The 24,112-nt window shown below is 45.8% G+C and overlaps 1 protein-coding gene across 1 annotated transcript in view; it reads left to right on the top strand.

The window, feature by feature from the left end:
* The first annotated feature begins 3,559 nt into the window (after positions 1–3,559).
* The window catches only part of RIMS4 (regulating synaptic membrane exocytosis 4), a 56,420-nt gene continuing 35,867 nt past the window's right edge, over positions 3,560–24,112 (top strand). The window contains exon 1 of the mRNA XM_021527866.2: positions 3,560–3,824. Within this exon, the coding sequence (XP_021383541.1) occupies positions 3,728–3,824 (97 nt within the window). The 5' untranslated portion in view covers positions 3,560–3,727. The remainder of the gene's footprint in view (positions 3,825–24,112) is intronic.

Raw genomic sequence — 24,112 nt, 5'->3', positions numbered from 1 at the left:
AAGAGCAAACATACACAAATCAGAGAGTTTGGTTTTATTTCCAAACAGGCATACACAGAACCATAGGGAGTACAAAAGGGAGAGAGCAGCATATCCTCTTGCTCCAGTATAAAAATGAACTTCCTAGACTGACCCAGACACCTAAGAGTAAAGGCAAAAATATAAGCTACGTGACTAGTGGGTAGAGAAAGAGCCAGCAGGAAAAATCTATCAGAGCTTTCCATGGTTCAATCAGTCAGAACCTGCTTCACTGAGGAAACAATCAATTAACCACTTCCACTAGGGCAGCCACAGACGTGCTGTTCTGGAGGTAGTAAATCTTAGTTTATTTGTTCTCGGCTGCACTCTCAGCTTATTTACAACATCACAGAAATCTTCCTCCCTGTTTATCCTCACTTCTGCAAGTCCCTCCCAAGGATCTTTCTGTCCATGTTGATCAATGAAGAGAACTCTTAGAGATTAACAATTTCCAGCTTCATTGCAAATCCCTATTTCCCTTAAACAGGCAGCCAAAACAAATAGTTTCCTCCAGGCATCCGGAGGGCAATACACCTTTAACTGTCCATCTGATTTCCAGCTGTCAATGTATTTTGTCTCACTTTAAGGCAGATGGTTTTGGTTTAGGATGTTTTGGCCCAACCAGTAATCAAAGAGCCCTACAGGACATATATTTGTCTTGGCCCTGAGGAGCAAAATGTAGCAGTCAAATGAGAAGCAGATGACACCAAAGCTAAGGGATGGTGTTTAAAGCATCCAGCCCAAGCCACTCTGTGGCAGATGGGAGCAGGGAAGGACTTGAACATGGCTGGTCCCACAAATATAGTAAAGAGGGAGGTGTAAGACAGCCTGGAAAAAAAATGCACAAAAGGAGCATTTAGAGAGTGTGACCAAGTGGTGCTGAGTTGTGCAGGTGCAAGGGGTTCAGACTGTGTCTCTGGAGGAAGCTGGCAGATGGATGAGCATGGAGAAAGGTGGGGATGATGATGGTCCTCCTCAGCACCTCAAAAGGAAGTTTCAAAGCACTAAAAGCAGAAGGGTTTTCAGTCCTAGTATGCTGGTGAAGAAAACAGTATTGGAGACAGAGACTTATTCCCTAAAGACCTGTGTCTACCATCACTATGCTTTCAAGATGTAGTGAAATGAGCAATGGCCACAACATAAAGCTGAGATTAAACTTCTATTCCTCATTTAAATTTTTTATTGCAGTCTTTAAATGAAAAAAAAAAAAAAAAAAGCAATTGTCAGCACTTTTAGATAACTTCTGTGCCTGGCAGCCTGGAAGAAAATTTTGATTCACAGATGCCTCTTGCTCCTCTGATCAAATGTGCTGGCAGGACTGGTAGACAGGAACTGTCTTAACAGTTTTAATGCACCTAAATTTGTGCCTGTAGCTGCTGTTAATGTCTTGATTGGTGCTATTGAAATATCTTCTTAAACATATGGTAATACATTCCTCACTGATTCCCCTGCCTTTCAAAACTCAGACCTGGAGATATCATTGTCTGTAATAAGTTCATTCTGTTCCTTCTGCTTTACTGCTTGCCTTGCCTAGCTTTGATGAAGTAATTCATATAACTCACTAACTCCAGAGCAAGTTTTGATTAGTTTTTGAATTAAATAACATATTTTCTTTTAGGAAGTCCTGCAAACTCATCTTGCCATCTGATATTCATATGACCTCTGCCATTTTGGATGCACTACCAGTAATGAAGAACCTGGATGTCAGGGTTGAGTGAGCTAGATGGCCATAATTGCCCCCAAAACTTCCCTTTTGGCCTCACATTTACCCTCTCTGTCAGGAGCTCCATTTAACCTCCAAGCCTGGGTGGCTTCTAGCTCTTGCCTGGGCTGTAGGTGAATCTGTCTCACCTACAGACCTGTTCCTGAACTGATGTTTGGCTTTCCATGGATGGCTTTGGAGCTGTTGTGTTGGTAGGGGTCACTGCCATCACCTCCTGCTCTAGCTGCCATGGCAGGGGACTGTGCCTGGTCATAGGGATGTCCCTGCCCTGTGCAGAGGCTGCTCCTGGCACCCCTTCCCTGGGAGCAGCCCTGCTCTTGCTGCTTCTTGGCACTGGCAGCCACAAATACAATACAGCTCTGGTAGGGCTTTCAGTAGATAGAAAACTTTTAATGGATTGATGTATTAACTGTTTGAGAATGGAGAATACAGGCTGTTTAGCCACACTTTTCCTAAGGGAGATATTGGACTCTTAACGTGCATTTTTGGATTAGCACAAGTAGGCCTGTCATTTCAGTGGGATGACATTTAGTCATCAGGATGGGGGGGACAGACCAAGCACAGGGAACATCTTCCTTTGTTCCCTGAGGGAACAGCAACCTTTCTGTGCAGACCATATCATTAGTGCAAAACACTCTGTCTCATACCATCCCAGGGTTTTGTTGCACTGAATAAATAAGGCTATACTGTGTTTCCTTCCCCAAAGCAGGACTGGGAGATGCTGTGATGTCTCTGTCACAGGCAGCACCTGTGGACAGCTGGCAGTCTTGAGCCACTAATTCTCCATAAAGCTTGTCGGAAAAAAATGAGATCCGGGGAAGGATTTAAAATTTGCTCATTTCACAGAACACAGTATTTTCTATCCCACGGTGTGCTGCAGAATGGGCTTAATGCTGAGCCTCAACAGGCACCAGCCTTCCTATTTGATGTAACACACCAAGGAAAACTTCCCAGTTTATGTGCTTTCTGCCTGAGAGCTTGAATACATCCAAATACTGACTTTTGTATATTGGGAAGGGTTTTTTTGTGTGTCTAGAGGTACTTGGGAGAAGGCTGGGAGCCGGGCTGCTCCTCCATTCACACCGGTGTCACTTAACATCCCCTCTCTCTCGGAAGACAGCTTCAAGGTTCTACTCCTGAAAGCTTCAAGGTTGTTTTCTGCCGTTGCACTCCGCGAAATCAAAGCCAAGACCACGCTCTTCCTCCTGCATCCCCTCCTCGGTTAATTTCACTTCCTCAGATCAATTCGCAAGCAAAGCTACACCTGCGTTATCCCTATGCTCGGGATGCGAAGGATCTTTTCCGGCCCGGGGCAGAGCAGCGCGGGGCCGGGGCAGGGCAGGGCAGCACGGAGCCGGGGGCAGCGCGGAGCCGGAGCCGCGGCGGGCGGGAGCAACGCGGAGCCGGGGCAGGGCAGCGCGGAGCCAGGGGCAGAGCGGAGCCGGGGCCGCCCGGGGCGGGGGCAGCGCGGAGCCGGGGCAGCGCGGAGCCGGGGCAGGGCAGGGCAGCGCGGAGCCAGGGGCAGCGCGGAGCCGGGGCCGCCCGGGGCGGGGCAGGGCAGCGCGGAGCCGGGGGCAGCGCGGAGCCGGGGCAGGGCAGGGCAGCGCGGAGCCGGGGCAGCGCGGAGCCGGGGCCGCCCGGGGCGGGGGCGGCGCCGCCGCGGCCGCTCGGTGCCGCCCCCGGGCCGCGATTGGCGGCGGGCGGGGCGGGGCGGGCGCGGCGGGCGGGGCGGGCGCGGCGGGCGGGGCGGGGCGGGCGGCGCGCAGGGCCGGGCGGCAGCAGCAGGTGGCTGCGCTCCGCTCCGCGCCGCTCCGCGCTCCCGCCCGCCTCGCCTCGCCTCTCGTCTCCCCGCCGCCTCAGCGCGGCCCCGCCGCCGCCAAGACGCCGCGGGCCGTGCTCCGAGTGAAGAATGGGGCGGCCAAGCTCGCCAAGCCGCCCGCGGCCGCGGGCGAGACCCCCGGCGGCGCCCCCGGAGCCGGGCTCTTCATGGAGCGGTCGCAGAGCCGCCTCAGCCTCTCCGCCTCCTTCGAGGCCCTGGCCATCTACTTCCCCTGCATGAACAGCTTCGACGAGGAGGACGCGGGTACGGGGCCCGGGGGCGGTGGTTCCCCGGTCGCGGGTCCGTGCGCTGTGGGCAGGCGAGGGGAGGGCGGTGTGCCGGCGCCATCCCCGGCCCGCCGGGGCTCCGGCCGTGCGAGCGGTGCTGGGGACCGCTGGCGGAGCGATGCGAGTGCCTGTGGAGGGTAGAACCGGGAGCGTTTCCAGCGGTGAAACACGCTCCGGCTGCTGATCGATGGGAAACACGGGTTATTTGCAAATAGCTCCTCTGTGTGAATGAAGGGCAGCGCTCCGGGAGAAGGCGTCCGTTCTGCCGGATGCTGTGTCCACTCTGATTTATACACCATCAGCTCTCGGGCTGATTGTTCCCAGCGGTTCTTAGCGCCGTACACCATGCTGCTTTTGGAGACGGGAATAATGGGATTCCGTTTAAATGAGGGCAGAGTAAATCCTAAAACAAAAGCCTTTCAGAATGGATGCAGTGAGGTTTTTTTTTTTTTTGTTTTTTTGTTTTTTTTGCCAGCATCAGAAAGACCTTTCTGGCCTCAGACAGTTGCCGGTAGTCATAAAATGAGACCGAGCTTAAAAAAGAGGGCCATTGGTAGGGAAAAGTAGGAAAAGCATTGGGTTGGAAGGGTGGTGGGTGCTGGGGAAGATGCTGGGAGTAGAGGGCAGCACAGCCGCTGCGTGGGTAGGGAGGAAGGGTGTGCGCGGGAGTGGATGGAGAGCCGCTGTCCATTCCCGGTGGATCCCCGGTAATTGAGGGGTGTTTTTCCCAGTGCACACTGTACCAGAGACTGAACCTGTGAATCTTGTGAGTGGCAAATAATAAAAGTTGGTGACTGAGGCGTATTTTAACATGACTGTCATGGTTGCATCCCTCAAAATGCCGGCATGCTCCTTTGTCTAGTGGCTCATCCCAAGATGTGCAGATGCCAGCAGGAATACATCAGCCCGCCAGCTGCTACACCTGTAAGGATGTTGTTTTTAAAGGAGTTGACGTAAGAATCAATTCATCATCTGTGTGATTAACGTAGACTTGTCATCAGCATCATGCAGGGGTGGCAGGCAGAGGATTGTCTCCTCCAACAGATGTAGTTTTTAAAATTTTTGTCTAAAATTTTTGCTGATGATTTATTTGCACTTCAGATTTGGCTGTAATGCCGAGGAACATTCAAGACAATAACGGGAGCTTTGGGAAGTCTCAGTGCTGTTGGTTTGGGAATGATTGATAGTGAGAAATGCACAAGTATGAGAACCCAACACAATGCCTGGGACAGCATTTCATTCCCTGGTGTCCAACCCCTCCTGCCCTGAGCAAGGTGATGGTTTAGGTGAGTGCTTCCTCTTCCAGCGCTTAAAAAAACGCTTTTGCACTGAATTGTATTTATTCACACTTAGTGAATGCTCATGCATGAATGTTAATAAGCTGCTCTTAATACAACACAAGTACTTGTCTCTGAATTAAATAAATCTCTAATTAAGACCTCATTCTCCAGCAGCTTATGAGCAGATCTTGCCTGTGTGAGTTGTCTCATTAGTGAAGCTGCTCAGGGTGGATTCAGTGCGATGGGGATGTTGCAGTGTTGCTCCTGCATTTCTTGCCTGTGAGTGTGTGTTCAGACATGTATGAGCAACCAGCCAGGGGAAACGTGTGTTGCTCTCTATTTCTGGTGTTAAAACTACAAGTGTATAATTTTCTCAAAGAAATAGATTTCATGAAAGAGAAATTATAAGAGAAATGCTGAAATTGTGCCAGATAAGATTATATATTATTCATACCCATGCACACTTCTGAAATAGTGAGAGATTCTGACCAGTTTGGGTTGCAGCATGATTTCTGTCAAAAAAATAGATCTCGATAGCTCATTCAGGGAGATGAATACTGCACTTGGCAAGATGTTCTCTATAGGAGGAGGTAGGAAAAAGATGAAATTGATCTCGGGGGCATTGACAAAGTAAACAATCCTATTTCAAACAGACGTATCATCCATTTTGTCTGAAGCTGAAAACCACATCTTTAAGAGAATAGCTGTCCTACAGAAAAAGAAGAAGAGATGATAAATGGCCAAGCTTAAAGGAAATATGATGTTTTCTGAAAGAGGAAAATAGCCTAATGATCACTTAAATCTACAAATAGAAAAATTCTTGAGATGTTTCATTTAAGTTACTATGGATGGTTATGTCAAAGAGCTTAAAAGGAAATTTACAGACATGCTGAGAGCCGTGGCTGCATTTGGGTAGTGGTAACAATACCTCTGGCTTCCAGTATTTCCCCCTTTTAGTCTGGAAAAATGACTCTGCTTTTGAAAAATACAGAATATACTTTTACTTACGCAATATTTCCTTTTCTGCCATGGCCCTTTTTTTCTTCTTTACTGTCTACCTTGTGGACATAAGGAGAGAAGACTCTCCTCATCTTCTACAATTCCTTTGCATGGTACACCTGCAATGTGTCTGGATGGGGTTCTGAGCAGTGAACTGGGTGCAGATGATCTCTTCATATGCAGAAACAGGCAGCCAGTGGAGGCAGGAAAGCAACAGGGCTTGGAGCAGGAGAGGGAATCATATTTGAGTGCTTCCAGAGCATGAGGGTGATGGAGTTTCAGATATGTCATGTCCATGTGTCTCTCCAAAGAGGCAGGTGTAGATTTCAGGGTTCCAATACCCTTTTCATTCCTCAGCTGCGTCTACAAAAAAGATGCTCTGAGCAAATGTGGAGCTTTTTTCGCCAGGAAGTTGCAGTGGGGCTTTGAAATAGCCAAAAATGCACTCAGCAGATCAAGGGCTCAGGGTTAATAACTCTTTTGATCTCAGCATGGTAATGTTGCTGGCCTTCCTGCTGGCTGAGTGCCATTGTCTTTGCTCCACTAAGGTCCCCAGCAATGTCAGTGAAGTTTAAGGATTTTTAAACTGCAGTTATTATCAGAATAATTGTTGGTTTAACTTATGCAAATGTCTATCCTACATTTCAGTTATGGAGTAGTAGAGTAAGAAGAGGTAAAAGTCAGTCATGCACTCTATGTGGGCACATTTCTAGAATGCCTGTTTCTGACACAAATCTTCTGAACACAAATCTGAGCTGTTCTGAGGGTGTGCCATACGTTTGGTCTTGGCTGGAATCAGCTGTTTGGAATATTGATATTCCTGTGGGAACATGTCAGAAGGAACCAAACCTCTGAGGACTGAACTGCCAAGTGCGTGTGGCTTAAGAACAGGATCCATGATGACTGTGGGCACCTGCCTTGTAGGCAGCTTGTGGTGCACCTGGGTGCAGCTCCTAATGAAAGCTGAGGGAATGGGGTGTATGACATCCCTCTTTGACTGATGGCCTTAGCACAGCCCTCCCCATTCAGGATGAGGGTAATCTTTAAGGTTTAAGGCTAATGGTGTGGAGGAGAGCAATCTTGTTCCTTGTGTGGAGCATGAAGTTTGGAAACCTGGGTAAAGCAGAACAGCAAGTAAGGATTTTGTAGAGAGTACCAAAAACCGGCTTAGAGCTCTACATGCAGAACAAGCAAGCTTTGAGCAGGAGAAAGGAGGTGGTTTGAGTAGCTGGGACAGTTGATGTAGCAGTGGTGAACCCACTGGGAGTTGGGAAGTCAGAAGCAGTGCTCAGCTGTGGAGGGGTGAGAATTTCCAGATGAGGACCCCGTGTACTACAAAGGACAAGAGGTACACCTAAAGAAAGACAGGTAGGTAAATGCTAAAAGCCACTGGAAGGGATGGGGTTTCATTTCTTGTGCCTAAACTGCAGGACCCTCTCTGGGTCTGGGTGTGTGCTCCAGCTGTGCTGTTGCCCAGCTGGGTGAGACACTGCAGTGCACCAGCTCCTTTCATCCTACATCCTGGTTTTCTTGGGAAGGATGCCTGCTTGCACTGGCAGAAGGTATCTGTAGCATGCCCTGACAGGCATGTAGATTTGGATGTGTGGAACTGTAGCCATGGGTCACACTGCAAATGCAGCTACCCTGGAATCCAGATCCAGCTTGAGCATCTACACAAGGTTCCTTACGTGCACACATGTGAAGAGCAGGGCTGCTCTGGTCAGGAGGCAGGGGAAGGTACAGAGCAGCTGTGAGGGACTGGTAAATGTCCCCTGCCTGGTCAGGACCTCGGCACAGGCACTGTCCAGCTTGGCAGACCCCTGTCCTGGCTGCAAGACAGGACAATCAAAGCATTTCTCAGCCAGCTGGAACCAAGTGTCTGGCAGAGAGAAAATGGTTTCCAAAGTCAAAATGTCTCCTAGATACTGACAGTAAGCCTTCCTTGTGTCAGCTGCTCATTCAGAAAAGAGTTGAATTAGAGATGAAATAGAGCCCAGGCTGCTGCTTTCACACATTATAAAGTACTGGCAGAGGCACTGTGTTACGATCAATTGCTTTGAAGAGAAAGTATGTGAAATACTAATTAATTGGATTGATAAAAAACATTTAAACTATTGGGCTGTTAGAAGGGGCTGTGGACATTTAGGTTAGTTTAGGATATTCTTTTGTTTGGGTTTTATCTGTTGAACTTCCTTATATTTTTAAACATTGACCTTCTCTATAATTTCGAACATTAAGTGTTACAAAGCTATTAAATAGAGCCCCTATGAGTGTTTTCAGGTTGCCATGGATATTTCTCAGTTGCAGCACTGTATTGGGGTGCATATGGTTTAAAAGAAAATTATGATTCAACACTTAACTAGTCCATTTTTACATTTTTTTTTTAAATATAGCCTAAGTGCATTAGGTCCTTTTTGTGCTTACTTCAATTTTGTTTCATCCAAAGTTAATTTTTGGAGCTCTGTAAGCCTCTAACCAGTTTTGTTAGTTGTTTGTAAGGTAGGTAACCACACTCATGTGGCAGACATATAGGGATCAGGGGAAATTATTCATCCATGTGGAATGTTACCTGTTTTTTTAATCTGTCTTTTATGAATGAAAGGATAGTTTATCCCTGTAACCCTGCAAAGATAGCCCCTAGAGCTCATCTGGCCATGCACTACCCCAGAGGTGCCAACTCCCTGCAGGAGTTGGTGCAGGAGGCAGCAAAATCCAGGGCTTTTCTCTCTTCTTGCACAGTAAGGGAGTGTATCTTTGGCTGTAGGTTATCCTAGTGATTGTAAAAAATACCTCTCTCCCTGCTGGGCACGTTCTAAGTCTAGGTAAACATGTTTGTTTCATAAATTAATTAAGTTGAAATAAAAAATGGGAACAGTGCTGAAAGAGCTGCTGTCAAATCAGTCTTCAGTCAGAGGAAAGTGTATGAAAGGGACCAGCAGCTTGGAAGAAGAGGCTGCTGATAAGACCTGCAGAGGCTGGTGATCGCAGACCCAGTTATGAGTTAATCCAGATCCTAAAGACAGCCACTGATGGTTGCATTGATGGGTGCACCTGGTCAGGCAGAGCTGAGCAGTCCTTGCTGTCCCTTACCTGCCCTGTGCACTGGAGGCAGCTTTCTGCTCTCAGGCCCTGCTGCTGTTGCACATGTGGCCAGAGGACCACAGGTACAGACAACAGGTTTTGTCTTTAGTGGCTGTGGGAGACTGGAGCAGAGCAGGAGCCCTGAGAATGAGTCAGCACAACAAGCAAGGGACTCGAAACCTTGTCCTTGTTTGTGTTGCTCTCGGTGTTGTGGCTGCACGTGAGAGCCGTGGTCCTGGGCCAAGTTCATGCTGTGCCTGTGGAAAGGCAAAGCAAAATGTCAGCGTCGGTCCCAGGGCGCTCGTGGTGCGTGGCAGAACCTGGCAGATGGGGAGGGTGGCACAGATGGGCGCGCGCGGGGAAGGGTGACGTGGCACCGGTCAGCGCTCGGCGTGCCAGGCTGCCTCCCCAGGCCACCAGCTGCCTCCCGCTCCTGTGTCCCATGGGGCGTCCTGCAGAGTCCCCCAGCACGCCCCAGCCGGCAGCATCCCCCTGTGCCGTGTTCAGAATTGTCAGAAACGCTGATGTAAGGTGGGAGGAAGAGCAGCAGCTGCTACCCCGCTGTGCCACAAAGTGCTGCGTAGAGGTTTCCTGGGTGGTTGTCTGGGTGTGGGTTTACAGGGGAGAGAGGGATGTGGATGGGGTCGTGGGCCATGATGGTGGCTCTGTGCTGTCCTCTGAGCTTTTGCAGCACACACTTGCAGCCGTGGAGAGCGTGGCGTTGTCACCTTGCCTCGAAGGTGGCCTGATGTACTTACAGGTATTCAGGGGATGATGCTGAGTTCCAGCTGTGTGTGCTGGAGTTGTTGAAGGGTGGGTTCTATGTGACCTCTGCCAGCCACAGGAAAATGATATCTCTTTCTCTTACTCTTTTGTCCGCTAGTTTCCAAGGAGAAGAATCTGTCCCTGGAAAGCTTTCTATCTAGGAGACACTGCTTTTTTACTGCTTCTATTTCATGTGCAGTTAATTCTAATGCAACATTTATTAATTCAAAAGCACTCTGTACTCTAGGAAAAAAAAAATCTTTGCTTTGTCAGATTCTTGCATCAGGACGAGTTGTGAAATGCTGTAGCTACTTTGCTTCAACATTTCTGTTTGACAGACTGTGTGGATCTGCTTTGTGTAGGGAAGAATTAAGTTTGATTGGAGTAGTTGTTTTGAGGAATAATTTATCTGTGCAATTGTTTTCTGAAGCACTATTTGCTTCTATTTGAATGCCTTCAGTTAGATTAGAAGTGTGAACAATTTAATTTAGGAAATGGTCTGGAAGTCGATGATGGTTTTGGTGGGGCAGCGAGACCTGACTCACTCAAGACTCTCAGCCCTGCCATCTCCTCCTCTCTCCCACAGACATCTGTTGAGAAGCACCATTAGCATATTTGAATAAGGATTTCTGCTCCTCTGCGGAAGTGTTCAACACATTTTGAATGTCCCGTCTATCCAGATGATGTTCCCTTGGGGTTTGGTTTTATTTTCTGGCAGGTTGCTATACTGTATGGCAACACGTGTCACGATTGGGATTCTGCAGCACAACGATCCATCAGTTGTGCCATTGCTTAAGTCATCTGCTGATGGCACACAGATTAGGAACTCTCTGCTGTCCATCAAACCATGCTTACTGTGAAATTTGCATTTAAGTTTTTATCTTTGGCTTTGTTTTTGCCAAACAGCACACTTGTAAAGGCTGAGTAGCCCTGATACAGCCTTACCACATGGAGGTACAGCAAGCCCTGTAGCCCTACCTGTTAGTCAGATCCAGCCACAGTTAAATCACTGAGATGGATAATGTTCCACCTTAATGCCATGGGGGTATTGTATCAGCTTTGTCCAAAACACAGAGCACTCCTACAGCTTTGCAGAAACCGGTGTAAAATGTCTGAGTGCTCAACAATTTGGAGAGTACACCGTGTACAGAGGTAAATGATGCATTTTTCTCAAAGCCGTTTTATTTCTAAGAGGAACTTAAGCTATTTTCTGTGTCCTTATTCTTGCAAATGTAGAAGTAGAGGGGTCACTTATCTGTTCCCCAGGTAACTAATCTACTCCTAATCAGAAGGTTAGTTTACCCTAAAATTTAGCTTAAATATGAATAGAAATAGTGGATTGCTATTGCATTCCTCCCAGCACCATGGGAAGCAATTGATCACTGCTCTTCAAAGCAACTCTTCACATCGCAAAACTGTTCCTTCTTGTGCCAGTAATTCCAAGCCAGGAAATGGCTGTAATGACAGCCAGTCCTGCCTGGCATCCTTCTCCCTCCTTTTGCTGTTTGGACCAAAGGAACCTGATGGATGGTTTTGTTTTCATCAGGTGTTTTGGGTTTTGTTGGTCTTTTTGTTGTTATTTTGTTTTGTTTTTTCATTAAGCAGTTTTCAAATGTCCTGTTGGCCTTCTTGCTGGACTTGGGATTGCATAGAAGGAGCAGCGTGGACACTGCCCTGGTTGCTGTCTGGCCCCTTGCAGTGAGGAGGATCTGTTTCCCACACTTTGTATGCACTATTCCTGTAAATACACACTCTTGCTCCTGGCTAACACTCAGGGTATGATCCATGCTATTTTCCAGATCATTCCCAGCATGAGTGCTGTTGGCTACTCCTTCCCTTTCTGGCATTTGTATGTTAATTTTTTCAGTGCTCTGAAATTACTGGTTTTTACGTGTGCCTTTAGTGATTTTCTTTGTGTTGATTTGGAGGATTGAGCTATTTTATCCCATGGGTATTGGTCTGAATTCAATATCTGTTGTTTAGCAAGACCTGTGCTTATGGGATATTTGTGGGATTGGGAGGTGGGGTAAATGTCTGTAATAAGATGCTTTTTCCCCTGGGCTCCAGGAATGCAGCAATGTTTGTGGATGACTTTGGGAGCTGGAGGAGATGCTCTGTAACTGAGGATCCTTGGGTGGAATGCAGCATCCTTGAAAACCTTTGCTGTCAGAGTGGCCTGTTTTGTCAGGCACCTTCTCATCTCTTCATTCTGTGATGCTCAGGTCAAGGGACTGCCAGGCTGTCATTCAGAGCAGCTGGAATGAGGCTAGTAGGGGTTCATACTGTGCTTCTCATTGGTGACATCTGATTTAAGAGGTTATAGTCCCTCTGCCCAAGGAACACATGGTTGTGTCCCTCTCTGGAGCTGACCATCCTCTGAGGAGCAGCAGCTCAGCTGTTGGTGGGCTCAGACTTGCAGAAGCAGCAGTGTCACCAAGGGACAGGAGCGTGGGGACAGGCTGCCCCTCGCTCAGCTCCCTGGGCAATGAGGATGAGGCTGACATTTCCCAGTGGTGACAGTTTCCCAGTGGTGACAGCTTCCCAGTGGTGTGGGACTTTTGCCAGCTGCCCACCAGCAGTATGCATATTTACAGTTAGCAGGGAATGTATCCTGCCACGTGGATGAAAAACATGTTAATTGTGTTGCAGCCAAGATGTCTAAGAAGATTAAGATTTTTTTTTTTCCCCTGTTGTAAATCCAGCTCCTTGTTTAGCACTTATCAGCATCCTGGGAGGATTGTGTGGGTGGGTTTTTTTTAAATTTTATTTTTACTATTTACCTTTCTTTTCTTGTATTTTATGCATGTCCTCACAGCTCCAGTGAAAAGTTAGGAAACCTTCACTCAAGATTGTAAGGTGGCTGCTTTATATCCATATTTGTGTTTTAATCAGATTGTCAGAAGAAAAAAAGAGAAGGCTTTTCCTTTCTAATGCCTGTTGGATTTCCAACTGCTGTAGTTATTAATTCCTGAAAGTATCATGACTACTCACACCCAGTAACTTTCTCTGTCCCTTACGTTCAGGTTGTGCTGCTGTCCCTCTGGCTGAAGCCCTGCCACCTCCTGCCATGAGACCTCTCCAGTAGCCTGTGGGATTAGAGCAACTGCTCTGCACCACTTCTGCGAGCCCTTCCACCTTTATAGCAGTTTGAATTAAAGTCACAGTAAGGCTAGACAGTGCTCCAGACTAACTTTTGAAGCTTGTCAGTATTCTGCTTTCCCCCAGATCCCCTCAAAACAGAAGGAATTACAGGAATTGCTGTCGCAACCCACTGTTGAATTTCAATGATGTATTTGGTATGTTTGCCAAAAACCCAGGCGTTTTTGTGTGGGTTGGTCCCTACACATCTGCCTTTGTGGATCGCATAGTCCACAGTACATCCCTTCCAGATACAGCATTTTTGTTGCAATGTAAGTAAAGAGGAAAGGCTTAGATCCCATTGTCTAACGTACCTTGAAATAAAAACAAGCATTCTGCCGTGAGCATAATTTCTACAAGAGTCAGTGCTTGTTTTAAATATTAAATGTGCAAAGCTGGGCTTTTTCAAAAATGCCTGTGAGTTTTGGTGAAAGTGAATGGGGATTTGGGGCTGTGTCTGCTTTTGGCAGTTCAGAAGATCACCCCACAGCTCTGCAAGTGTGGGGCTGAGGCTGCTGCTCTGTTTGTGCAAAACCAGCTGGAGCAGAGGAGCGGAGCCTCGCTGGGACCCTGCAGTTCGAGGGAGCTGAACTGAGATGGGCAGCGTTGGAAAGGTTGGTGTGGAAAAGCAGGGCAGGCAGCGCCGAAAGTGGGCGTGCAGGCCAGCGCTGGGCCTGGCAGGCGGCGCGTGTTAAATCAGGGTGATTTATGGAGCAGTTTCTGTTAAAAGCTTCCTCGTGCACTTTAGGAAGCGGAGCTGCCAGGTTGGTCAAACTCCAATGCCCAGACAGTTTGAATTGGCTGCCGGCTGCAGGAACGAGCGCGGCGAAACTCGAACAGCCGCTTCCTCCTGCCTTTGCAGGCTGCCACATCGGTGCTGCTGCTCGCCAAGCAGACAGTGTCAAAATGTTACGTGGTATGAGGACATTTCCATGGCAACGTTAGCATCCCATGACACCCGTTCTCGTACCGCGGTGTCAGCGCATGCTGTCCTCGATGTGCTTTCCTCCTCCATCTGGGGCCTTGAGGAGGGCTGTGGTACAGGATCGTGTGGATTTCTTCAGCTGTGGGGCTGAGGGTGGAAGAGATGCTCTCACTGGGCTTTTGTGTCTTAAGTAAGGCAATGATTCCTTCTTTTAGCATAGCAACACTCTCATGATCATGATTGGGCTCAAAAGCAGCTGGATGTGCTTTCTGCTGCACTGAAGGAGCAGCTTTCCCTCCATCAGTGGGTCGCTGCAGTAGCTGTGTCCTGCCTGCCCTCAGAGGCACCCACACTCTGATCAGGCAGCTCTGAGATGACTCAGTTTGGAAAGGCACTCTGGTCTTGCTTTGGGACAGTCCTTTCAGCCCAAAAAAGCCTGTTGCTGATGTCCCTCTGCAGCCTGCAGTGGTCTGCTCCCTCCTCCCCTTCCTTAGCAGGAGCCATCAGCAGCCCCGGCACAGCTTGCTTTGGGGCTGGTTTTGGACACCTGCCTCACACCTTTGGGTGGAGTCTCCTCCATGGCTACCTGGAGGTTTCATCATGTCTTCATCAATGTTTTGGACTTGCCTAAAAATATATCAGATTTTGCCGCTAGCTCTGTGTCCCGCCAGGATTTTCAGTATTCCCCAAGGTTTATTTTCCTCTTGTCTTCCTATATTTCTGCCAGGTAACATATTCCAAAATTAGCATCATGTTTTGTTTTTTTTTTTTTCTTTCCCACACATGTTTATTGGATCTTTTCCCTTGACACAGAGAAATCTGTTCTCAATATAAGCTAGAGCCTTGGCAAGAAATAGCAAAGGTGGAGATGTTTCCTGTATGGCAGCCCGTGGGCCTTCCACCAGTGCACGTTTCTCTCTTCTGCTTGGTATTTTATTAGAGCAGGAGAGAGACCTGGGGTTAGTTATTGTGCGTGTGAAGATTCTGCAAATGGCAAGGACAAGAGATGTTTAACTAAGGATTTGCCTGCCCAGTGTGTACAGGCAGTGGATGTGCAATTCAAGCTACGTGGGTACACAACAAAGCTGGTTTTCATAATGTAACAGCATAAAGGGATCATATATGATAGAACCCAGAGCTTGTGATCGTCACATCTGGTCTAAAGGGTCTGAGAGGGTAAATGTGAGGTGAATGTGAGAAAGTACCTGTTGAAGCTAGGGGAAGGAGCAGGACTTGATTTTTCAATGATTTCTGTTTGTCCGGACCCATTTCTGAACTGTTTCACAATAATAATTCTCAGCTCTCCCATCTTGCCCAGTGCTCTGCTTTGAACTGTGCCAGAGTCCCAAGTTAATCATCCTGTAAACTTGTTTTTCATCTGTTTTCACTGAATTCCTGGCATCTGCCTAGTAACAGGAGTAGGTCTGTTCCTGTGACCTGGCTGCTCAGTCTCTGCAGAAATACTTTTACTGCTCCTGAACAGGAGACGCTGCTATGTCCTAAACTCAGTTTTTCCCAAGACCAAATCCAAGCCAACTACCTTTCAACCTGGCATCATGTGGGCCCTATTTCAATATTTTTCTATTTCTGTCTCAGTACTGCCTGGCTTACCTACTAAAACACTCTATGAAATATTGCATGGTCGGTTGAGGCAAAATCTGGCTTGTTGCTCTAGGAATAATACCAGGCAAATTATCCACAGTCCATTTTATTTGGTGAATTCAACTGTTTTCACAGTCTGTTCACTGCAGCTGTCTGCTGCAGAAAGGCAGCAAGCTTGTTGGACAGAGTGACTGTAAAAATCAGGAAGTCTTATTTTGGGCCATAATTTTGTTTAATTTCCTGAAATCTAGAAAGGTCTATATTTTCTGAAACATCTTTGCTCTGGAGCTCTAAGGCTGGCTTTCCAAAGATTTCCCATACAGGTTACTGCCTGTATGAAAAATGTTGGTGAGAGGGTTGAATCCTGAAGCAGGGACAACATGATCTGAAAATGCTTCACTGAGCAAAACATTAATAACTGGCTTATGCCAGTTTTGTTAAAAATGTGCTTTTATATGCAAGCTGACCAAGACAGGAGTGTTCTGTGAATATCAGTTATGCAGATTAAAGCAGCATTTGGCATCTGATACTCAGTTAATCTCAGTTAATGGTTTGAAAACTGGATTTTGCCTGTTTTAATGCTAAACTACTATGTCAGGAAAGATTATCAGCCTGTTATTTCAGTTTACAAGGAGGAGGAAAAAAAAAAAGCTTAACATCTTGATACAAGTACATATTGGAGGGTTTAGGTATCATAAAAGGTTTGGTGACCTGTTCCTTTAACCTCTTATAACCATCAAATTTGAGAGGAAATTGCAGTCCAAAGTGACCATTTTAAAACTTGCAGATCTGAGTGGTCTAAGAGTCAACCTGCTTTTTCCTCTTGACATTCCTCTGTTTAGTTCTTCAGACCTGCAGGTGTCCAGTCCACTAAGGCTGCAGTGCAGAGAGGGGGAAAAGAGCTGCAGAACTAGGACAGACTTGGAGTATATTTAACAGTGTTCTATTTCAATGTGACAACAGCTATCGAACACCTACAAGATTGCAAACTGTGATTCACTCGGAAGCTGATATAACTGATGTCACGTTGTATTAATAGCTACAGAATTGTAACTGCTTTTAGCAGTGAGATTCATTAACAGCCTCTACAAACACTCTTGACAATCAGTTGAAAACCTGAAAATATTAGGTGTATGTAAAAATGGATTATGCCATAAAGGAACCTCCCTGTGCTGCCAAATGTGTTTACAGCAAGTTCTTGAGGGTGTTATGCATAATGATTCCTCTTCATCACTTTCAGTAGGTCTTAGTGATAGCAAAAGGTGTTTGAGGACTGATCCACACTCTAAATTAATTAGGAGCTGCTGATCTAATGGGTTGCATGATGTGAGTGTATTTGGGGATTATGGTGTCCATGACATTTTTCTTGGCACGTGGAAGCTGCACAACCTTCCTGCATAGTGCTGATGATGTCTTGGAAGGTATTTGTTCCTTCACCTGTTTTAGCTGCACATTTTGGCTTCAATGAGTGTGGTAAACCATGCCAAGACAGAACTCTCCAAGGGGTACCAAGTGCAGAGAGTTCTGCTCCTCTCTGAGCCTTGCACACTTTCCTTGCTGTGGGCTGATAGCATATCTGGGGAGATGGGTGTGGAAGAGAAGGAAATGTTCAGTTCTTCCTATCCTTGAAGACAATTAATTAATAGCAAACAATGCTTTTATTTTATTTATTTTAAATATTGCATGCTCTTCAGCCTCTGTTATCTCTCCTCTGGGTTGAATGAGTTCCAGACTCTTCATAAACTCATCTCTTCATTACACACATGTGGTTTTAAGCTTTGCATCCCCAGCATGACAAGTCAGGACATGGTTGTAGAAGTGAAATGAAGACTTGAAATTCAAGAGAGGAAGTGTTCAGGGTGACATTTGCTCTGTGTCAAGTTGTGTAGTCAAGCTTGTCACTGGAAGTGAATGTGTGGATGTGTAAAGCTAGGCTGACATTTCCAGTGCTCTGGGTATTTCTGAGAGTTGTTCCATCATGATTGGCCACCTACTTCCCTCAGTTCCTTCTTTCCCATATATCACAGTACTTCTCTTCCTTTTGGCTATGAATAATTCCCTTTTCTTTAAGTTTTCAGGTGGTATCTCCTCTGTCTCATTCATCTCTCATTTGGATGTGACCTTAATTTTGGTGGCCTGTGACTCTTAGGCTGTCGTGTGCTGTCTTGTGGAGATGGAGTCTTCTGAGACTGGTAGGAAAGATTGGCTCAGGACACAGCAAATTGCAAATAACAGTACTTAGAAAACAGTACTGTCTGCCAAGGAAGCAAAGCTCCGTATTTTGAGACGATGGAAACCCTAAGCCCTTTTTTTCCTTTTTTTTTTTTTTATTTTTTTTTTTTTTTTTTTTTTTTTTTTACAAGATGGGAAATCTTGGTGTTGAATACATTGTTTAATGGTCATTTGCCCTTCCTCCCTAGAGTTACAGGTGGTTGTCCAGATAATTAAGTACAATTGTTCATCTTCCAGTAACACTGTTTATATTTTAAATATTTCAGTAGCAAAGGATTCATTGGGCACGTAAAACAGCAAGTGATCAAACCATGTCTGGCTCAACATGTCTGTTGAAACAGCCTATGACAGTTAAGGAGTGTAATTAACAAGACACATAGAATGGGATTGAAAAAAGATGTGAAAATAAGCAGAAAGATTTGAAAAGGATTAAGAATGTTAATGACAAACCAGTAGTTAAATGGTGCATGATTAATGACTGTAGAAGTAAAAGGTTGACTAAATATTGTGACTCTGTAATGGCTGCCCCAAAGTAATAGAAAAATACTCTGTTTGAAAGAATCCAGACCTGGATTTATATTGACACATATGCTGACTCTCGATTTAGACCTATTTCTTAGACTTGGTTTAGGTGAGCATCCCCTGAGATGCCTTTTGTGGTTGACTTGATGACCTGAGATTGCTCTTCCATCTTCAATATTAGTCATCAGGACCAAGATATCACCACCCACTGGAATGCTGAATCCCTTTCTGAACTGTGGTACAGGTGGACTGGCAGTTTGCAGCATGTCAGTAAAGCTGTTCTGAGGAAAATCACGCTCCATGTTCAGTAGCTCCCAGCTTAGAGAGTTTAATTTTGTCTCTGAGCACTAAGTTGCTTTGATTTCAATACTTCATCTCTCTTCAGCTGCTGTATTGTCATTGAGTTGGCTTGGTCACTGTCCTAGGGCTTTCTCAGAGCTAGGTGAAACCAAGGGTTGTGCAAAGCACAGATTGTGTGAAAACCACACCATTTCCCTGCAGCTGGATTAGACTGGATGTGCAAGAGCTGGAACTCCCAAGCTATAACCTTGTTATCAGTAGCCCTTCCCAGCACTCATTGTCTCTCTGTTGTTGTAGAAGAACTTCAGATCATGCCTTCTTTTTTCTAGGAGTGGATCGTGGTGGCTAATTAGTGTTTGTAGAGCAGTGTACAAAACCTGCCAAGGGTCACTGTCCTCACTGTTATTATTAGAGCTGGAGGAAGACTGCCAGAAGGTATTGATTACTTGGTAAAAATAAACCCGTCAAACTTCTTTGGGTTTTATTCATTGCTGCCTTTTATCTTGGCATCCTGCAAACATTTCAGAGGGTGGATTTGTTTGCCAGAAGATCAAAACAAAATGTTGACAACTACTGGTGCCAATTTGTAGCGTCCCGTGTGGGTGGCATCAGAGGAATTTGTGCAGTGCTCTGCAAAGTCTTTCGAGGCTCTGAATTCCCTTGGATCTTGGATCTGTGGTTTGAGCAAAGCATCCAAGTGTCCAGGTGGGGATAGCACATCGAGTATCAAGCACAAGAGGATCTCTTTGGGGCTTGTGAAACTGTATTGTGTATAGAAGCTTGTCTAAACTTCCTGAAGCTGACATTTTGATTTGTTTAGTGAAGTCTGTCAATTAATTGAGTAAAGCTGAGTCTTGCAACATGCAGTGGGTGCTGTTGAGAGTGCTGTGTCTGGCTGGTGAGAAGGGCTCAGTGCCTTCTGTGTTTTCTGGTTCATCTCTCAGCCATGGTTTACACTTCTCACACACCTCACTGTGGAAAACAAAATGTCACACTTTGAATTCATTAAACAGCTGTGACTGTTGAAAGGGAAAGCTGTTCCATATGTCAGTAAAATACAGTGAAAAGTCACATATCTGTAGCAGAAAATACATGGGAAACACAAATATTTTGTAATGTTCAGAAGGGCCAAGTCGTGCTTCATAAAGGGAAGTTTCTAAGGAGAATGGATTCAACAGGAGGGCAATTCAATCAGGAATATGACTTATGTGATAGAAGGAGGATGTACTTACTAGTCATTCATGGATCCAGAGGAATAGAATTCAGTAGTGACTTCAAATCAAGTGTGGCCTTGTGGTTTCTCTGATGAAAATGTGCAGTTAGAGCAGAAGCAAAATGTTATATCCTTCTCCAAAACAGGCCAAGGACAAAGCACAGTCTTCCAAACATCTGCACATGTTCTGACCTAAAAATTGTTTCAGCAGGGAGACTAAACCAGGCTTTGGTGGAAACTGCAAAGTGCTTTCTGTGCATGTGTCAGACTTGCAAATGGGCTCACTTTGCTTATCACAAGTCCCCTTCGTCTTCATTCCAAACCATTAAGTTCATTTGGATGAATGAGAAGTTTTTTAAGTGGACTGACTGTCATCCACCAATCTTAAGAACTGACTTGTCATGGAGCAAAGCTTGTCAAAGCTGACCAGTGGTGCTTGAAGGTCCAGTGCTGGCCTGGCCTGCCAGCCTGCTTCCTCAGGCACAGAGCACCTGCTGGGGCTGCACTGACCAGTGATACTTTGGTAATCTTGAACAGGTACCAGCTGCTTTTCTTTTAAAACTCAGGACAATTTATGAGCAAAGGAAGGGCAAGAACCATCACCAGATACTGTCAACTCACCCCCTCAGTGCTAGTTGCTCAGATTTGTTCCAGAAGTAACTGAGATGTGAGCAAGTCTTCCAGCTGCCTGCTGCATAAAGCAAGAGTGAAAATGCTTAAAAAAAAAAGGCAGATGACAGAATTAACATCTGTCTGTTTAGGTACATGGCTAGTGAAAGGGAGTATGGTGCTAATGCTGAGAAGTGGCAAAGAGATTTCTGTTATTGAGATTTCTGTTATTTTGATATGTCACAACCCATCAGTAACTGAAAGATGGAGAAAGAGCTGTGGGAAATGGGACAGTAAATACCTGCCAGCACAATTTTAATGCTCTTTCAGTTGAGCTGTTTAAATATTGTTGCCTGCTTGAGGAAACCACTGAATGTAGATTTTAATGCTTTTGTTGCTCAGTAAGTTCTCATGTGGGTATTGCAAAATCATCCCTGATGTTCCAGACACATGTGGAGTTAGACATGAGCATGGGAGGGGAGTGGCAGATACTCTACAGGTGGGACAGAGCTTGCACAGGCCATGCAGGGCACTCAGTTTGCACAAACTATAGAGGAGGAGAACCTGGAAGCAGCTTAGGGAATGGATGGGAAACTACTGCAGTCTGAGGTCTGCGATCTCACCTCTCTGTTGTGGCAAAAGGGAAGGCGTGAGAGATCTTTGTGTCAAGGAATCTGGAGAAGGTCAGGAAGATGGCAAGGTTTCTTAAGGTGCTCCTTCAGGATGCTGGCCCACCTTCCACTGATTGATGGCTTAGGGACTTTCTCTACTCTTGAATTTTTTCCTCATTGATTTAATCCAATTTCATTTTGACCCCTCGTAAATGTCCATGAGGACCCCAAGGTCCTGCAGGGAGGAGATATCCAGCAGTGCCACTGCCCCTGTTGCCTTATGAGGATGTCTGCTAAAGTTGGCATGATGAGTTCTTGGCCTGTGGGTTGCCACAGAGCTGTGGCAGGACCGACCCTAATTATAGCACATTCTGCTGGTTTAATGACAGTAATAGAAAGTCAATTTATAGGCAAGAGCAAATTGCCTTTTTATATGGGGAGGAGGATAATTCCTCCCATGTGTTGCATTATTAAATTTGTAATCTTCATTTCTAATGGTTTTCAAAAGTGAATATTAACAGAATCTAAAATGCAGCTCATAAATTTATGAGCTGCATTTTTTTCTCCAAACTCTTCAAGTTCTATAATTTGTCTTAAAAGGTGAACCTCAGCAAGGTTAGGGATTTTTAAATGTCTGTGTAACTTAATAAATGAAAATCCCTTACTTGCTACCTACCTCTGGACAAGCTTAAAGGCTCCAAAGATACTGCATTTTAAATAGCAGTAATGGATATCTATTTCCATTCTTGCTGAGTGGAAAGTTCTGAATTCAGGCTTATTCCCTGGTGATGAAAGACACTAAAGAGAAAAAAAATGACACGTTTTCATATGCCATTTGCTAGCGAGGAGGCTGTTATGATGCTCTTTTTTGTTGCCAGGGAAACAGAGCCCTGAACTCCTGTCTCTGCAGGAGGAGGAGGAAAGGATGTTATTTCACTCCTGAGCTAGATTTGTAATTGTGACTTATGATCAGAGGCTGTGAATGGGTTGGGACTGAGGGTCTCACCTTCAAGCTCGCTTTCAAAATTGTGTGTCCTACCTCCTTCTGTTTGTTTCCCTGTTGAAGTGAGTGTGAAGGGTGGAGCCTGGTGGGGTGGGTGGCTGGCACAGGTCGCTGGCACAGTTACTGTGCAGCAGAGGGAAACGCAGGGCTGGGAGCACAGGCAGTGAAGGAAGGGGATTGTACTTCTCTGACCTTGCCAGTGACATCTTGAGAAATCCCAAGGCTTCCTTATGTCTGCCCAGTTGTTAAATCTGAGAACAGAAACAGGAAAGTTACCTGCAGGTATCAGAAGGCAGGAAGTGACAGTGATGCAGGTGCTTCATAAGCACGGTGTCCTCTCCTGACCTTCTTCCATTACTGTTAGGCACTAATGGGCTGCACATTTTATAAAGAGATTCCCATCAAACATTTTTTTGTGGTTGCATTAAAACTATTTTTTCACTCACGCACTGTCCTTTAATGCGTATTTGATCTCACTGATCTGTCAGTGTTGCCTGCAAGGCTGATGCTGTCTGTATCACAATTGCTTCTTCTATTCTCTTTTCTGCTCTCGTAGTAGAGAGAGATTAGCAGGGCACTCCAAAGCATTTTGTTTATCCTTGCTCCTTCTACAAAATTTGTTCAGAAATATTTGGCACAGGGCTTGGGATTTTGGTGAACTTTCTGGCAGGTGTATGTCATGGGGTAGCCATGCTGCAAACAGGCATTGCTCCTCAGGATGCTGTGCTGGTGTGTGGCTGTTGTTCACTGTGTGTGATTAATGCAAATTCCGTTCAATACCATATTGAACACCGGTGTGCCTCTTTTTCACAAGGGACTGATTCTTACTACATCTAGTTGCTGATAATTGAGAAAACGAGATTTTGGTCTTGTTCCTAAAGTGTATTAATCTCCTTTATTGATGAATCTGTTTTAATCTGATTTTTTGCTTCCATTCTCAGTAATCTACATCCAGACATTATATTTTGGTTGGTTTCCCACATTCTGCAGTATCTTTCAGCAGAGATGAGCACATTATGTTTATTTTCCAGGTCTGGCCAAAAGGCTTTTTCTCCTCCATTGAAAGCTCAATACTCTGCATAGACAAACGGTGAACTGAATTTCCCAAAGGACTTCAAATAATCTGGGATGTTTTTCTGAGTGCTGCTTTTGTGCATGCAGCAAGCAGATGTAGGAGGCAGTTATGTGTCTGCCATGTTCATCTGTGGGAGAGTGTGTCACTCGGATGAGAGCTTGCATGGTTTGGGCTGTGAAAATTTTGCTTGAATGTTTTTTCTTAGGTGTCTGCTAGTTAAATTCCAGCGCCTCTGTTTTTGGTATTGGATGGTGTTTTCCATGTGTAACGGCCTGACTTGTCCCCAGTTGAAGATATCTGTGATATATGATTGGCAGGGCTGTTTGCAGTGATATAAACTCACTTTGATTTCTCAGTCACCGTGAATGACTTAGCAGCATAAGAAACTGTGGCTCCTGTCCTGCTTCTGGGCATTGAAGCCCGACCTTCCCTTCCAGCTGTCATGAGGTATCTGCAGTGAAATTACTGCAGTCATGAAGGGCTGGGTGCTCTCCTTTCACTCCACTCAAGCCTAACCCAGCACTTGGTCCAGAACATCTATCCTGAAAGGGATCTATGTGAGAGAAACACTGTGAGTGCAGTGAATCCGTTTGCAGGCTTTTGGGAAATGCAGTCACTCTTTGAGCTCTCCCTTCAGCACCACAGGTGTGCTATAAACAGAGGGTTTTGTACACTTCTTGGTACCATTTGGGAAGAAAAGAGTTCCCTTTAGTGCACCTCTGGTGGGCTGTGGTACTTGCCTGGCACAACAGACACTCCATAGCTGTGGAGCTGTCACGGGCTGTCCCCATGTGAGTCAAAGCAATATGTAGAATTACATGGGAAGAACATGCTGGCTTGCTCCTCTAGTATTTGCTACAGGTATTCCATGAAAGCACCTTTGGTGGAACCTGACACAGGTAGTTGTAAC

This window comes from Lonchura striata, chromosome 17 (assembly GCF_046129695.1).
Source record: "Lonchura striata isolate bLonStr1 chromosome 17, bLonStr1.mat, whole genome shotgun sequence".
Taxonomy (NCBI): Eukaryota; Metazoa; Chordata; class Aves; order Passeriformes; family Estrildidae; genus Lonchura; species Lonchura striata.
Note: the sequence above shows the minus strand (reverse complement) of the source record. Positions and strands in the feature narration are given on the sequence as shown.